This window comes from Oryzias melastigma, linkage group LG5 (assembly GCF_002922805.2).
Source record: "Oryzias melastigma strain HK-1 linkage group LG5, ASM292280v2, whole genome shotgun sequence".
Taxonomy (NCBI): Eukaryota; Metazoa; Chordata; class Actinopteri; order Beloniformes; family Adrianichthyidae; genus Oryzias; species Oryzias melastigma.
This window is the reverse complement of record NC_050516.1, coordinates 33,427,443-33,444,097: the sequence shown is the minus strand read 5'-3', so window position 1 is coordinate 33,444,097 and position 16,655 is coordinate 33,427,443. Positions and strand designations below refer to the sequence as shown.

At 40.1% G+C, this 16,655-nt stretch overlaps 1 protein-coding gene across 2 annotated transcripts in view; it reads right to left on the bottom strand.

Annotated features, from left to right (window-relative positions):
• dip2bb (disco-interacting protein 2 homolog Bb) overlaps positions 1-16,655 on the bottom strand; it is a 64,003-nt gene that overhangs the window by 30,565 nt on the left and 16,783 nt on the right. For both annotated transcript variants that reach the window (XM_024269392.2, XM_024269394.2), the window contains exons 2-17: positions 16,271-16,342; positions 14,683-14,832; positions 11,455-11,580; positions 11,076-11,381; positions 9,456-9,602; positions 8,844-8,963; positions 7,623-7,820; positions 7,372-7,463; positions 4,756-4,866; positions 4,561-4,684; positions 3,217-3,326; positions 3,042-3,144; positions 2,894-2,958; positions 684-777; positions 496-615; positions 307-421 (exon numbers count right to left, since the gene is read on the bottom strand). In XM_024269392.2, coding sequence (XP_024125160.1) covers positions 307-421; positions 496-615; positions 684-777; positions 2,894-2,958; positions 3,042-3,144; positions 3,217-3,326; positions 4,561-4,684; positions 4,756-4,866; positions 7,372-7,463; positions 7,623-7,820; positions 8,844-8,963; positions 9,456-9,602; positions 11,076-11,381; positions 11,455-11,580; positions 14,683-14,832; positions 16,271-16,342 — 2,053 coding nt within the window. The remainder of the gene's footprint in view (positions 1-306; positions 422-495; positions 616-683; positions 778-2,893; positions 2,959-3,041; positions 3,145-3,216; positions 3,327-4,560; positions 4,685-4,755; positions 4,867-7,371; positions 7,464-7,622; positions 7,821-8,843; positions 8,964-9,455; positions 9,603-11,075; positions 11,382-11,454; positions 11,581-14,682; positions 14,833-16,270; positions 16,343-16,655) is intronic.

Here is a 16,655-nt window from a genome sequence, read left to right as displayed (position 1 = left end):
ATCCATTAATCCATCCATCATCTATCATCCATCCATCCATCCATCCATCCATCTGTTCATCCATCATCCATCCATCATCCATCCATCCATCATCCATCCCTCCATCCATCCATCCATCATCCATCATCCATCCTCTGAATCCGTTGAATCTTTTGGGGTCACATGGTTGCTGGAGCCTATCCCAGCTGCTGTTATTACGTCCTGGACCGGCTGTCAGTCTGTTGCAGCGTTTTACTGGTGATCCTCATTTTTGTTTTGAGTCTCATAAACAATAAAACTCTCCATGAATCTGGAATGATGGGATACCTGCGGATGGCGACTGTCATGGCCTCTGGGGACGTGGCACAGGGGCAAATGACCTCCGGCTTCAGCCCGTGAGACTGAAAGACATTTAGGAAGGCGTCGCAGGAGGAGACGGACCCTGCAGAAGGACAGGAACGAACATTTAGAATAGTTAAAGTTGATGTGAATAAATCTGGAGTCAGGAACACTCACAGGGATTTGAACCATCAGCAACGATGAGCATCCGTAACGACGCCAGGCTGATGTCCCTCTGCTCCCGATGAGCCATCATGGCCCAGTGCAGGTCACGACATTTCACCAGAGCGATCCGAGCTGCTCAGCCACAGAAACAACCATGTTTGTTGGTTTTAACCACACAGGTGCTTCAGGTGATCTGTTACCTTTATGGATGTGGACCCTCTGGACCCAGGAGAGAGGACAGGCTTTCATCACCGCATAAGGAACGCTGATGGTGTGGATCCGGTTCATGACAGCCTGGAAGAAGATTATTAACAGCTCAAATGATCACTTTAGTTCGTCATGTGACACTAAAAAATTCAAATGAAATGAGTGATTTGTTTTGTTTATTTCAGGAAGAATATAAATTCCTCATAATTTTACTTTAAAGTAATGAAGTACATTTGTGGTTTAAGTTTAATCTTTTAGAGGCACATCCTGCTCTTAACAGCAAACCCTTCATCAAAAAATACATAGATTGAAAGTTCAAAAATGAAAAGAAAATCATCTCTGACATCTGCTATCTTCTTGTCCTCTTTAACTTAAACTAAAGTCACTGGTCACTTTATCAGTCACACCTGTCCAAACGCTCGTTAACCCAAACTTAACGAGCGTTTATTTGCATTTGTGCACGTAGACGTGTGCTATGTCCAATTTCCTTCACTACTCACTATATAGTGCTGTCCGGATCTACCATTCAAAAATCGAGTGTACTAGAAATTTCCCAGAGGTCTTAGCGAAATACTAGCTTGCATCAGTGCTCACTGCATTAGACCACAATGCATTGCGGTCGAACCTTTTTTTAAAATATATATATATAAATATATATATGCTTAAATGTAATTTTTAAATGAAAAATCCACATTTTCATCACCAGAACACAGTAGAGTCACAAATAGACGTGAAATAAAAGTTTGTTTTTGTTAGATTTTCAAATCGATGACGTCATATGCGTTTAGATAAACAAAAGTAAAGCAGTGAGCATGGTGTCTGAATTGATTTTAAAATCCAGGATAATACATATTGTTTTGGTAGTGAGGGATTAGGGTGAGAATTGGGACAAAGCTGAAGTCAAGATGATCTTAAACTAGCATCAGAATGGAGAAGAAAAGGGATTGAAGTGACTTTGAATGTGGGTTTGGTTGTTAGTCTGAGTGTTTCAGAAACTACTGATCTACTGGGATTTTCACCCTCGACCATCTATAGGGTTAACAGAGAATGGTCAGAAAAAGAGAAAATTGAAAAATGGAAAACTGAAAAAGACTCGTTCCAGCTGATGGAAAGACAGCAGAAACTCAGATGCTAGTGCTAATAGCTGAAGATGCGGAAATTGATAACTAAAAACGTTGAAGCTGATAGCTGAAAACACTGAAGCTGATAGCTAGCTAAAATATTAGCGAAAGGCCAAATTAGCGTTAAAAACTTAAAAGAATTCTAAACTAGCCAAAACAGCTAACACATGGCTGATATGTTAGTTAAATGCCAAATTAGCCAAAAAAAAAGTAAAATGTCTAATTTACCCAAAACAGCTAACATAATGCTAAAATATTAGCTAAGCACCAAATAAGCCTAAAAAACAAACAAAAAAACCTTAATTAGCCAAAACAGCTAGCATGTAGCTGAAATATCAGCTGAACTCCAAATCAGCCCATAAATCCTCAGTAACTGCTAAAACAGTGGAACAAGCTAGAATAAAAAGAGCTGAATATTTTAATAGTTGAAAGAGCTGAAGAGTTATGAACGTCTAAAAAACGTACTGAAGATGGTGATTCCAAGTCTGTCCTCTCTGTCAGAGTTCAGACCGCAGAAGGGTGGAATTAAAAGTCTCGTTCTACGTGGGTCTGGATCGGCCTTTCTGATAGGGGGGCCGGCCCAAAGGTGCCTGATCCGGCCCGCGGGCCGCAGTTTGGGGACCCTTGATGTAGATGGACTACAGCAGCAGAAGATAAAACTCTCTGTGGAATATTTTCAAGTACTTTGTTGTATTTCAGCCACTAAGGATTGAGGCAGTTCTCAAGGTAAAAGGCGTCATCCTTACAAAACCAAAACATATCACAATATACTGGAAAACATTAAGAAATATATCTCAATATGTCAGTCATTTACCCACATAGTTTTAATATATTGCAATATAAGGACGGTCAACCTGATTTATATATATATACTGTATATAGTATATTATATAGCATATTTAAGAACATAGAGCAATATATCACAATATATCTCATATAAGAGAACTGTATTAGTTGGAGTATTTCAATGTATTTCCATATAAATGGAATATACTGTGATATATTGTAGTAGTCTGTCTCCTCTTATGTCTTTGTCCGGCGTTCCTGCTGTAGATGCTGAAGTATCGGTCATGAACACTCACCGACAGAACGCCGTGCCATAAGCCCATATCCTTTTTGAAGTCCAGGACGTTCACTAAAGTTTCCCCTTAGACACAGAGATGAATACAATCACCTGCGTGTTACTGATGATTGCTGACGAGCCTGAGCGAGGACAGGAGATCCACTCACCTTCACAGTAGTTACAGGCCTGAGTGAGCGCTTGGCAGTGAGTCAGCATGGCCACTTTGGACACGGCCACGCCCACCACCGTGCCGTCCTTACTCGCTTTATACTACAAAAACATCACACCACACTGTTGTGTCACATCACGAAAGAGGTTCGGCGTCTTAGCTGTAGCTGTTACCTCGATGTACGCAGGGTCGGTGTTGGCCGTGGGGATGTGCGGCTGCCAGTCTCTGGACGGCTTGGTCAGGTATTTGGAGTCTGTGATCACCCACTTCAGTCGAGGCCAGCCTGACCGCATCAGAAACAGGAGTCACCGCTTATTGTAAGACAGGAAGTCTGTAACTACGGGGTCAAATGAGGGTCAGCTTTAAGGGAATAAACAGATTGTAAATTGAAAAATAAAATTAAAATTTGAAAACAGTTTGAAACTCAAAAATACATATTGAAAATGTGAAAAAATAAAATTGAAGATTTGAAAAATAATATTGAAAGCTTAAAAGATAAATTGAAAATTCAAGAAAAAAAAATAAACTTGAATTTTAAAAAAAGCTAAAACTGTTACCAATTAAAAATGATATTTTTTTGTACTTACAACTTTTCCTTTTTTCATTTTTCCTGTTTTCAAGTTTTTGCTGCTGATGTGATCCTAATTTTACATGGGGGCGGGGCTTTGAGCAAGAAAAAAATAAAGAAAACAAAAAAAATCCCGGGGGCCGAATCCGGCCCTCCAGGTAATTCTATTTCATTGTTATTAATGACCCAATGTTATCTCGTATTTATTTCTAACTTGTATCATTTTGACAAAATAGATTTTTAACAAAAGCAAAATACTGAAAATTATTTAAGGTTTAAGTTGATTAATTCTGGAATAATATTCCTGCCTTTTTGTTATTCATAATTATGTTAAAAAGTTATGATTTTAAAGTTTTACAAATTGTCATTCTGCAGCTTTTTGGACTATTTAGGCATTTACTAAGATTTAGTTGGAGTTTAGCTAATATTTCTGCTACATGCTGCTTTGGCTAAATTGGGCTTATTAAAAGGTTTTTTAGGATGTTTTGGAGTTAGGCTAATTTTTTACTGTTTTAGCTAATTTAGGCTTTTTTCAGTTTTTTAGGCTATTTTGGAGTTTAGCTAATATTGCAGCTACATGCTAGCTGCTTTGGCTAATTTAGTCTTTTTTAAATTGCTTTTTAGGCTATTTTTGGAGTTAGGCTAATATTTACATGCTAGCCGTTTTGGCTAATTTAGACTTTTTTCAGTTTTTTGGGCTGTTTTGGAGTTTAGCTAATTTTTCATCTACATGTTAGCTATTTTGGCTAATTCATAATTATGTTAAAAGTTAAGTTTTTAAAGTTTTAAAAATATAGTTTTAGAGTGTTTAGTAAATGTTTATCCTGTCCGGCCCGCGACCTAAGGGGTATTTTGGGTTTTGTCTCCTGGTGTGAGTGACTTTGACCCCCTGATCTACAGGGTTCCATCTTGAAGTAGACCTGTGTCCTGTAGGATGGAGCTTGTGCACCTTTGAACTGCAGGATTTCCCCGGTGGGGGTCTTGGGTAGACCTTTCAAGCAGATCTCACTGGTTAACGCCAGACCGACGCCACAGCTTCCGAGCAGGAAGCCCACCTGGCTGATACCTGCATCCTGAAAACGTCACGCACATGAACAAGATCCACAAACAGAACATTTCTAACACGGGTTTCTGTTTCTCCAACCTTGCGGGACAGAGGAACCTCAATGGGTACAGGTATGACCTCAGCCAGGAGGCAGCCGTAGAACGCCACCCAGAACATCCCGGGGTCGCTGTTGGGGTACACCAATGCAACCTGCCAGAATGCATGACTATCAGGTAAAGAAAGCTTCAAGTCTCCCTGTGTTTGAAAGAAGTTTGTTGAAATAGTTTTTAAGAAGAGTTTTGTTAAAAAAGCGCCAAGGGTGAAGACAGACTGTATGCAGGGGAAACGGTCAAACCTGTACAGACACGCAGGTTGTAAACCGCTCAGTGAAATGTTCATTCACATTTTTTCAAAGGGCGTGCTGCGGGCGACGGGTTGTAGTAAACACATCCAACGTGTAACGGTGAAGTAAGTGAGAATTTTTGATGTTTTAGACCTCCCAAATCATGTGGATAAAGTGCTGTTCATGTGATAAGTGACTTTTGTTCTGTTAGACATTAGAAAGTTAGACAATCAAGAGAGTAGTTTGTGTGATCGTCATACGGTCAGTTATGCATCACGTGCACACGCAATGGGTGCAGCATTCGTAAGGAGCCGGTCACCTTTAGGTCACCTTATATGGAGAGAAATAAGTATCAGCCCGATTTGTGTGTGCAAGTGTTGATTTTGGAACTGATACAATAAATAAAAAAAAATAAAAAACAAAATAAAAAAAATAGGGCCGGGAATGGATTAAAAAAAATTAACGAATTAATCGCAAACTTGGAAAAAATTAACCGCAATTAATTGCTAGAATTCTTTTTTAGTCTCAGTATTTACCGGCCTTTTATTATCTGCGAATTATCATACTATGAAATCACACATGAAACTATACATTTATAACATCTATTTTTAATTACTGCTGTCAATCGATTACAAAAAAAATCTGATTAATCGCACTTTTGTGTTGGGATTAATCATGATTAATCGCAATGTTTTACCAGGTAAAATTTAATATGGCACTGGACCATAGATAAAATAATTGCTTTTTGTGAAAAAGTGATCTAAGCCACAAAAATAATAAGAATAAAGTACTAAAAAACGATTTAATATTTATTTCTTTTGTAAGTGACCATGGTATGAGCGGGATAACACCTGAGGAAATGTTTGAACGTGGAAGCCTGAACCGAGTTAAAGCAAACGACTGTTTCTTCAATAAATTTGCATCAATGCATATTAACGTAGTAGTTCACTTTCGGCCTATCCCTTTCGGGGTCGCCACAGCGTAACAGCACCACTGTTTTAACGTGTTAATTCTTTAAAAATAATTCAATTTACACATTCACGTATTAATATAACAATGGCTAAAAACTACACTCAAATCTTTAAAAAATTACGTACGAATCCCTTGTTACACACGCAAAAACCCTCGGTTCTGTGTTGAGACTCTTCACACGTCTACAGAATTCTTCCATAAGTGATGCGTTTAAATACTACTAGAATGCTGGGTCATCAGAGTTTTCTTATCGGCTGTTTTGAAACTAGATTGTGAATAATATCTGGTAAAACCAGATTTTTTTTCCACTTTCTTATACAGATATGCCCAATAGTTGATATAAGAAGGTCTAAACAAATATTTTTAAAACATTTAAAAATAAAAATACTTTCCAGAACCGATCGCTCGCTCTCTGGAGCCCCTCCCCCTGACACGCCTCCGACACGGGGCTCTTTCCCGAGCACTGGTCACAGTCACGGGATACCGGACCTGTAGATCGGAGCGGGTCATGTCTCACCGCTCTGCGGGTGTTTAGAACAGCCTCGCGCTGCTGCCTGTGATCGCTGCGTTTGCCGACCAGAACTCCGTGCATTGACTGTATAGAAGGTGGAGGTCGTGCTCTGGTTTCTCGCAGCTCACCGAACCGTCTAATTGTGTGTTTTAAAATCACATATTTAGACTTTGTTATATTAATTATTGGTCATATTTGTTTAAGAAAGTGAGAACATGTCAAGTTTCACCAGATATTCACAATCTAAGTTCAAAACAGCTGATAGGAAAACTCCAATGACCCAGCATTCTAACAGCATTTAAACGCATCACTTAGGGATGAATCTCTGGGACCTGAAGAGTCTCACAAGCGAATTGTGTGTAATTTTTCATAACTTGTAAGTTTAATTAGTTTCAATCTGTTGTTATTTTAAGTTGTGCGTGTTTAAATTATATATTTTCTAATTTTGGACTTATGCAAAAAATATATTGTATGAGTTACAAATCAAGTTTTACACACGCACAAATCGAGGTGATACTTATTTCTCTCCATAGCCGCTTGACAGGTAACCCGTATGACTTCACTCTCCTTCTTCTACATACACTGATGCTCTACCTTCATGACGTCCACTGAGGTCATATGAGCCTCAGGGAGCCGTAAGACACACCTGCGCCCCCTTTACAGCCCAAACACCTGCGCCCCCTTTCAGTCGTTCTATAAACCTCAGATCGATTCTTCTGAATTTAAAATCAGACCAATTGATTCTATTGCACCATATTTGAAACATTTAATTCTAAAATACACATTTAGAAAGTTGTGTAAAAACTGCAGATGAAATCAGGCTCTAGTTAAAACTGACCGTGTCTTTATCGTGGGACACTAAGCTAAGTAAATGTGAGTGTGCCCCCACCCTGTCTCCGGGTTTGAGGATCTGCTCGTTCTTGGCTCCCAGCTTGTTGAGGAGCGTGTACGCCAGTTTCACGCTGCGACTCCAGAGTTTCCCTGTCAGACAGAAGGTGGGGTGAGAAGGAGGGAACACACCGTCCTGCTGCCAAGACGATCTAATGCCAGAGTTCACACGTTTGGCTCTTCCCTCCATCTTTGGAGAACCAACAGCTTTTCTTAGCTTCGCACATTTAGCGCTTTAACAGCGAGTCTCACCATAAGTCAGAGTGTAGAGCGGCTTTCCCGTGATGTCCAGAGCTGTGAGGGCGGGGCTCTTCCCCTGAGTGGCCCCCCAACGAGCCAAAGCTGCCTGTAAGGCCGGGGGCCAGTTGCTGACCACCCCCAGAGGCTCCCCCTTCACGGGTATGATCTGCCGGCCCTCCGGTTTGGGAGTGTTGGGGTCTAGCTGTGGAACTTAATTGGAGAAACAGCAGATTAGAAGGAAAGATTAAGAAAAAATGACTGGCAGAGTGAGCTCGCCATGACTTCCCATCATCCATCTGTTTAGACCCAGGCAGCAGAGCCAAGTGGGCCCCAAATGGGTTTGTCCACATTAGCTGAAGTGGGGACTCAGTGGGTAGGCTCGCTATGCTAGCCAGCCGCCCAGTGGACGGTGGAGCTCGCTAGCTTGATACAGCAAAGCCCGCTAGCTGGCTAAAGCGAAGCTCGCTAGCTTGATAAAGTGGAGCTCCCTAGTTCCCAACAGTGGAGCTCGCTAGCTCGATACAGCAAAGCTATTTTAGCAATAAGCTAATGTTTTTGGCTAATTTTTTATCTACTAAAGTTTTTTTAGGCTAATTTAGAATGTATCTTCTATTTTAGCAACAGGCTAACATTTTGGCTAATTTAGTTTACTGAGGAGTTTTAGGCTATTTTGAAATTTAGCTAGTATTTAAGCAACACACTAAATATTTTTTTGCAAAGTTGACATGTATTAGGAATTTTAAAGCAATTTTACAACAAAATTTTAAGGAATTTAGATCAACTTCTTAATGAAATTTCCAGTCTTTAACATTCTGGATTTTCCGTAAATCCCTTAAAGTAAATTGCGTCACCATTTTCAGCAAAAACTTTCAGCATCTTTAATTCACCAAAAAGCGTTCACACTAGCATTATTGCAGCTAATGTAGCTTTTCTAGTCATTTGTAGCTTTAAACGCCATTAGACGTCAGTCGGACATTACTCCTCATTTTTGTTGTAACTGTAATGTTAGGTTTGGGTTGGGAGGGGCTGTAAGCTAGTGGGATAGCATAGAAACAGATGGATCATGGGAAGTCATGTTTTGAGATTTTGGTTAAAAACAGCATCATTATGATTAAAAGAACACCAGGAAGAACGTGGGACACGTTTAACATCAATGATTTACTGAGAGCTGAACTCTTTTGTCTGGAGAAACCAAACCATGAAACGAAGGAGGTGTTCGTGGGGGCCGTGTACCTTCCACGATCTCCTCGGAGTCGTCGGTGAAGAACTCGCTGAGCGGCGGTTTCTTGGGCCTCTTCAGAGTGTTGAGCAGCTGCTGGATCTTGGTGGACACTCTGCTGCTGACAGGGACTCCTGTGGGAAAGAGTGAAGGCAGGATCAGACAGGAAGATGTCGGAGGAGCGCCACGACCTGATTCATCTTCTCACCATCTCAAGACCTGCTGCTCTTCATTCCATTTTAGAAACTGCGTTTTGATGTTTTTAATGTGGTTTTGGAATGAAAAGCAGCAGCAGGTGGGTGTCATCAACACTGGGATAACAGTGGGAATCGGGATGAAGGTTTTTTTTCTTGGTTTGGGTTCACACACGAGGATTTGTGCACGGACGCCGTTCTACACTTCCTTTGATCATCGCCCATCAGAGCAGCAGGAAGTGCAGAGCAGGTCAAACACGGGGCTGTGTGCACAGTTTAGATGAAAAGGTTTCCTTACTCTGTAAATTACCTCTCGCTACCAGCAGGTGAGAAGAGTCGAGAAGAAAACAACAGATTCCGATTAATGAAAGACTCTGATCAGAATGAGCGCTGAACGCAGAGACACGCTAGTGAGGACGTCGAGGTCTTTACCGTCTGCCGTCTCCATCATGCTGGAGCGGTTCGCGCCCTGGTTCATCCCGCGGGCCACGGTTTTGGACGGCAGGTCCACTCGAGGGCCTCTGACTGGAGGGGCCACGGCGGTCACATCTGGAGGGGGGGCGCTGTTCTCAGAGGGGGCTGCAGGGAAAAAGAGCTTCACCACCGTGTACTGAAAACAAAAACACTCCATGTAACTGTGTTAGACGCATCTGAAGTCATCAATGCTTTACTTTTACTGAAAAAAAATAAAATAAAATCTACAAATTAATGGCAAACCTGGAAAAAATGAATTGCGATTAATTTTTTTTTTGTTACAGTATTCGCCAGCCAGTTGTTATCTGCAAATAATCATAATATGAAATCACACACAAAATTGTGCATTTAGAACGTTTATTTTTAACCCTTTAAGGGCTTAAAACTGTTTTTGTCTACTTTTTAATTTACTTCTGTATTTTCAATTTGAGAGACGACCTGCTGCTTATGTGGAATTATTTTAACCAGCACAACCTCTCCTAAGTGACTGTACCTTTATTTTGACATTTTTCCATGTTGTATTCACACAACAGACATAAAATCATGTAAAAACAGAAAATTCCATTTCACTGTGGAAACCCCCAAAATGTTTAACAAACTGTTTTTACAACATAGAATGAACATTTTAGGGGTTAATTTTGTAAAAACAACAACAATGAAAAATTTCAACAAACTGATCAACATGTTTTTTTAATTAAAATAAATAAAAATCCAGGCTAATCTGACCTGTTTATTTCTTAGACGTGGAACTCCAGACCTAAAAGGCCCAGAATCCTCTGCTCACTCCAAATAACTGTGTTTTCTATGATGTATTAAAGTGTTCAAAAAGGAAAGTTTTAGCAAAGGAATACAGTCATTTTCATGGTATTACTGGTATTACTGTCACCACAAAAAAGATACAAGTAAATAATTAAATGAAAATAAAGTCAAAACTTTACAAGAATAAAACTGTACGATTTTGAAGAAAAAAGTCAATGTGTTTTAGAACAAACATTAAAAGTATATATTTAGAATAATAAATATTTAAATATAAAAGAGGATGCTAGTGACGATAGCTGAAGATGCTTAAATTGATAGCTAAAATTGCTGAAGTTGGTAGCAGAAATCACTAAAGCTAATAGCTGAAAATGCTGATAGCCAGCTAAAATATTAGCTAAATGCCAAATATTAGGCTAAAAAAAATGAAAAAAAAATCCAAAATTAGCCAAAATAGCTAGCATGTAGATGAAATATTATCTTAACTCTAAATTAGCCACAAAAACTGAAAAATTAGCCAAAATGGCTATTATGCTGCTAAAATATTAGCTAAACTCCAAAATAACCTTAATAAATGCCAAAATAGTCCAAAAAACTAGCAGAATGCCATTATAACTTTCAATTTAATTGCACTTTGTCTCCATACAATAGTAATGACTAATCGACTATTAAATTAGTCGTCTAGTCGATTAATCGTGTCAGCCCTAGTCTCTAGTTAAACCAATCCATCTGATTTGGTTCCAGCTCACGGTGACGGTGCCATAAACTGTAACCAAAGCATAAGACCAGGACATACGTCACATGACTGCTTCCCAAACTCACCGATTCGGCTCTGGGCCATCATGCCGGTCACGGCGGCGGCGGCGGCGCGGCTCGGCTCCTGGTACTGCGGCTGGTACAGAGGCTGGTACTGCGGCTTGTACTGCGGCTGCGCCTGGCTCTGAGGCTGCGGCTTGGCCTCTCCGTGGGACAGCGTGGAGGAGGCCGAGGAGGAGGTGGAGGAGCCCAGGGCGGAGCGGTTCAACCAAGATTCGGGGCTCTGTAGGTTGGGACTGACCTGAGACGAGGGAGCGACCACCGAGGACTGCCTCCGCACCGCCGACTCGTCCTCGGACGCCGACGAGGAGTCTGAACGGAGACAGAAGAGCGTGAAGACTGTCCTGAGGAGCGCCGGCACAGAGGCGGGGTTTCACGGTCTGACCTGGGGGGGTGCGAGTGTCAATGGGGGACGGCACGTAGGTGGAGCGGCGCTTTGTGGGCATGGGAAGAGCCATCTTCTCCTCTTTATGCTGAGCCAGGGCGGCTTGAACCGCCTCCGAGTGAATATCTGCATGGAAGAAGAGAGCAGCAGTGTTTGTTGGACCTCATTTAAAACAACTTTATTGACATGATGTTTTAATAACAGACAAATTTAGAACTTCAAGATATTTAGGATTTGAAACGAAAAAGTTTTAGACTAAAGTTGCGTCTTTTCTGTTGGTTTTATCTCCATAGCAACCACTTGATGTTTTAGCCGCCTGCAGATGACGACCGAGTGTGTGTAACTCTTAGAAGATCTTTTGGATATGTGTTCATTTAAAGTGATATATTGATTTGTTCAGTTAGAGCCAATGATTTATCAATTACATTTTCACCAAAAAATGTGATCTTGCTACATTAACACAGTAAAAAATCTAAAATTTCTGCATCCAACATTTATCCCAAGTAGCTGCAGGATGACCCTCGAGGAGTTAGGAGGCGATAGATGGAAATCTAGAGAAGGAGTTCCAATTTGCAGCAGGTAAAAAGGTGAGATTTAGTTTCTTTATGGTTTCTCCTGCTGTGGTGTCCTTTTGTGTTCACTAAATCAAAAATGGATTTTCTCTTCATATGTGCACATTTTGGTGATTTTTGAGAGTGGAAGGGATGAAATTTCAGCTTAAACCTAAAGTAAAAAATAAAAATTGTGAATACATTAACCTTTTAACGCCAGAGCTCCAGTGTTTATGTACTTTAATTTACTTTAATTTTTGAATTCTTAAGGCGATAATTCCAGTAGATTCTGAAGAGGAAAGGTGGCGTGAGCAGAATCTGCTGGAATTATTGTGTTAATGATTGAAAAGTTAAAGATTTTGTGTTTAAGCGTCACTGGCGTTAAAGGGTTAAAGTCCTTACAGTCCAGGATGCTGCAGCGAGGAATCATTTAGGTGTAGACTACTAGAAAGACAACATTAGAACTAGTTTATCTTAGTTCAGAAGATAATTGATTGATTGATTGATTGATTGATTGATTGGAAGCAAAACATAAAATGAAATGATGAGCTGATGTACGGTGTGCAGAAAGGGACAAATCTAATAATGTTTGATTCAAATTTTGATAAATTAAGAATTTAAATGAATTCAGAAGTGGAAGTTTTTTTTAAATATAACCATAAAGAGAGAACAAAGCTTTACATTGCCCACTCACATGCCTACACACACAGCATTAAACACAGTCACACTCGATGACACCGAACACAGAAACACCAAACAGCCTCATTTTAGCAGAAACAGATTCAGCATAGGTAGAGGGGAAAACGCCATCAATTATTTTAGTGAAAACAAACATTTTTTAACACCAACAGATCTAAATAAATCCTCATTTCAGCAGCAGCCATTATTACATAAGTGGCGTGCTGCTGAACAGATTGCTTTGAGCCGAATCATCCTTCCTCACACGGCGGCGTCACGAGAGCACGACTCCCCACACACACGCCTGGGAGGAGGAGGAGGACTGTTTCCATGGCGACGAGCACACCGCCGTGTACAGAGGCCTTTGTGTGTTTCTCTGCTTTTATTTTAGCTCCCATCAAAACTGACCAGAAAGAGCTTTTAAGAGCTTTTGATTCTCCTGTAATGTGTACAGACTGTTGGAAACCGAGGCGACAGCAGGTTGTGTAACGGCTGCAGTCGGTGGTAAACAAACAACAACAACAAAACCGTCTATGGGAGGAGTGTCTAACTCAATCGCACAGAGGGGCCACAATTCAAAACACACCTTAGGTAACAGGCAGAACAGGATAAACATTTATTGAACACTAAAACTACATTTTTAAAACTTTAAAACTGTAACTTTTTAACATAATTATGATATATAACATTACCTGTGATAATGCTAGTGAGAATGCTGTAAGCTGAATTTGGCCGCAAAAGATGCTAGTGCTAATAGCTGGAGATGCTGAAGTTGAAAGCCAGCTAAAATATTGGCTAAATGTCAAATTAGCCTAAAAAAAATAATAATTAGCCAAAACAGCTAGCATGTTGCTGAAATATTAGCTTAACTACAAAATAACCAGAAAAATCTTAGCAAACGCTAAAATAGTCCAAAAGCAAGCAGAATGTCAAATTTTAAAACTTTAAAACTGTAACTTTTTAACAAATTATGAATAATAAAAAGGCAGGAATATTATTCCAGAATAAATCAACTTAAACCGGTGCAGCTCGTTAGCATTAGCATCATAATTAGCGCCATAGCATTACAACATCGCTGTCTCTAAATCAACACTTTTTGCTCATTTGTCTGTTGCTGCTTTAAGTGAAGCATTTTTGTCCTCCAGTTCTGACAGAATTCAGTTTAAAATCACAGCGGGTTCAGCTGTCTCATCAGCCAAACTAGACGCTACACAAGTGAAGTGACCCTGGGGGTGGGGCTTGTCGCGTCACATGGGCTTACCTCAGAAAAGAAATCCACCAACGAAGAGCTCATGAACAGCTAATTAGATGCAAGCATTTCCTCACCATGTGGTGACTAACCCTTTAACTTTTACTCGCCAAAGAGGAGAAAACGTTTTTTTGACCCTTCAAAATAAAAGTCTGTCATGATATACTCACTTCACTTCCTATCAAAGAAAAAGTTCTGTCACAATAAATATTGTTATCGTTTTATTGCCCAGCCCTAGTTTATGATTTAGTTACTTATTTCTGATTTGAATAAAATACCATGAAACATTTGCACAGAAGACCTTAGTCCAGGAAAACCCATTGACTGTAATTAAGAACTGGACTGAGTGACCCCTCCCCCCTGGAGTTCCAAACAGGAAGTACATGCTGGATCCAAGAAGCCAAAATCCCACAGTCTTCAATAGAGAAATAAACAAACTGGCCAATCAAATGCCTCAATAAAACTCAGTCCAGTTCTCACGTACAGTCAATGGCTGACTCAGACCAACTCCATGCTTAATGATATCATCTGGTTCCAACAGCCTCCATATTGCAAAAAAATAGTCTATGAATTGTCAGGTGATGTCACACTCACTCGGTCCAGATCTCAGTCTATCGGTGTAAAATAAAAAGTAGAAATTAAAAGCTTTTCCAGCAGCAGTATGTCTGACTGTCGGCCTCCTGAAGTCGCTCATGCTAATGTGGCTAACGTTCTCACATGAACGCTCTTAAAGCAGGATCTGCTGCTGACCTGATCGGTACCGGTCATCTCTGGTTCCTCCATTCCGATGCGTCCGGCGAGAGCGCCGCTCGCGGTACCGAGAGGAGCTGGCAGGTGGAGGGGCGTGGCTGGAGGGGGCGGGAGCGGCGGGGGGCACGTCATTTTGAAGGGGCGGAGCTGCTGTCAAACAAACAGAAGAGATTTCACTCAGGATGAATGATGGATGAGAAACATGAGAAAACAAGCTAGACTCTCTTAGACACGAGAAGCTGATTAAAACAATCGACTTCTCATGTCGTCAGGACTACTTTATTGATAACATCCGGGCCGGCCCAGGACATAGGCGGCCGCCTAGGTTGCCATCTCGTGGAGGGTCCCAAATTGCAATGATATATTAATTTTTTTAAACAGTTTGACGCACCACTCATTTCATGTATAAAAAAATGCTAAAAAGTAATAATTAAAAAAAAAACGTAAATGAAATAACTCAAAAGTTTGATGTAATCAATAATTCTGCAGTGCAGAGTTGCAGTTGAAAAGTTTTTGGATTTCAATTTTTTTTGTTCACACACTTTTTTTTGCTTTCCTTTGTTTTCTTTCATTTGCAAACATTTTTTGTTTTCAAAAAAATATTTCTCGTTTGCAAAAATGTTTTAATGTTAAAAAATGTTTTTGCGCATGCAAACTTTTTGTTTGTTTTCAAGCTTTTTTTAACCTTAAATCATATTTTTGCATTTATAAACTTTTTTTAAACACATTTTTGTGATTGCAGCACAAATGTTGTGCCTCATCTCACTTTCACCCTCTTTGATTTTGGGTTCATAAGTTCCTGTCTCATGTGATTGTTTGTGTCATCGTCCAGTCTGCTGATTGGTCAAGATTTATCCAATCAAATCGACATATTTATCTATGGTCTCTCCTAGAGGCTCAAATGTCGAACAGGCTCTTTCACCCTCAATGTTCCCTTTTTGGCAGAAGAAAGACATTTTTTTTATCATTTTAAAAATAATTATTTTTTTTTTCGCAGCTGTGTTGCTCCTTTTGAGTTCTGCTCAAAGAGAAACGGGCCAGAATGATTGAAAACTGCAGAATTCCAGCTGAAATCTGCCTCAAAGTACCGTCAATGCGAGGCAGAGACATTTGATTGGATAGAATCTAGACCAATCCGCATGAACCCTCTCGTCTGTGATTGGCTATAGCTAAACTCAGAGTTTTGAACACAAAAAAAGATAGGACGAAAGTGAGATGAGGCACAACGAATCTAAAAACATTTGTGCTACGAGCGCAAAAATATTTTATGAAATCAATATTTTTATTTGAAAATTATGAAGCTTTATTCTTCACATTTTGATTACAATTTAGAAAATGTTGATGTCAAAACTGTGATTTTTGTTTGCACAATAATCACTCCATATTATCCCAGATACAGAGGAGACTTCACCACTGGGGGGCAGTAGTGAGTATTGATCCAGTTAACATAAACACTCTAGTGAGACTGATTTTAGAATATATCAGGTTCATGGTCTGCACTTCTATAGATGTGTTTGTGTCTTGATCATATGGAAATGGAAAAACGAAGAACAGATAACGTTGAGAGTTCACTTCTTCTTGTTCTTACCTGGAGTGTTGAACAGAAATGGAGCCAGGAGTTTGGTCCGTTTCTTCTCGTATCCCTTCTGTGTGATATCACCTTTGAAACAAGACAGAAACGTTCATTAAGACCCTAAAGAATCCATTGGTGACGAGAGAAAAACTGTTGATTTATGCCTTGATCTGTAACAGTTCTATCAAACGTTCTACTTTAGAGAGAAACTTCTGGTAAAAACAGCACCAGACTTAGTTTGGCTACAAAGACTGAGACACAGGTGAGCAGAGTAGCGAGGAAGAGGAGGAAAACAGATGGATGCCCACAGAGGTAATCTCCAGGGATCAGACGTGAGGCTCAGCTCCAGTTTCCATGAAGACGGAAAACAAGAGGGAGCTCCTCTGGACTCAGATAGAGG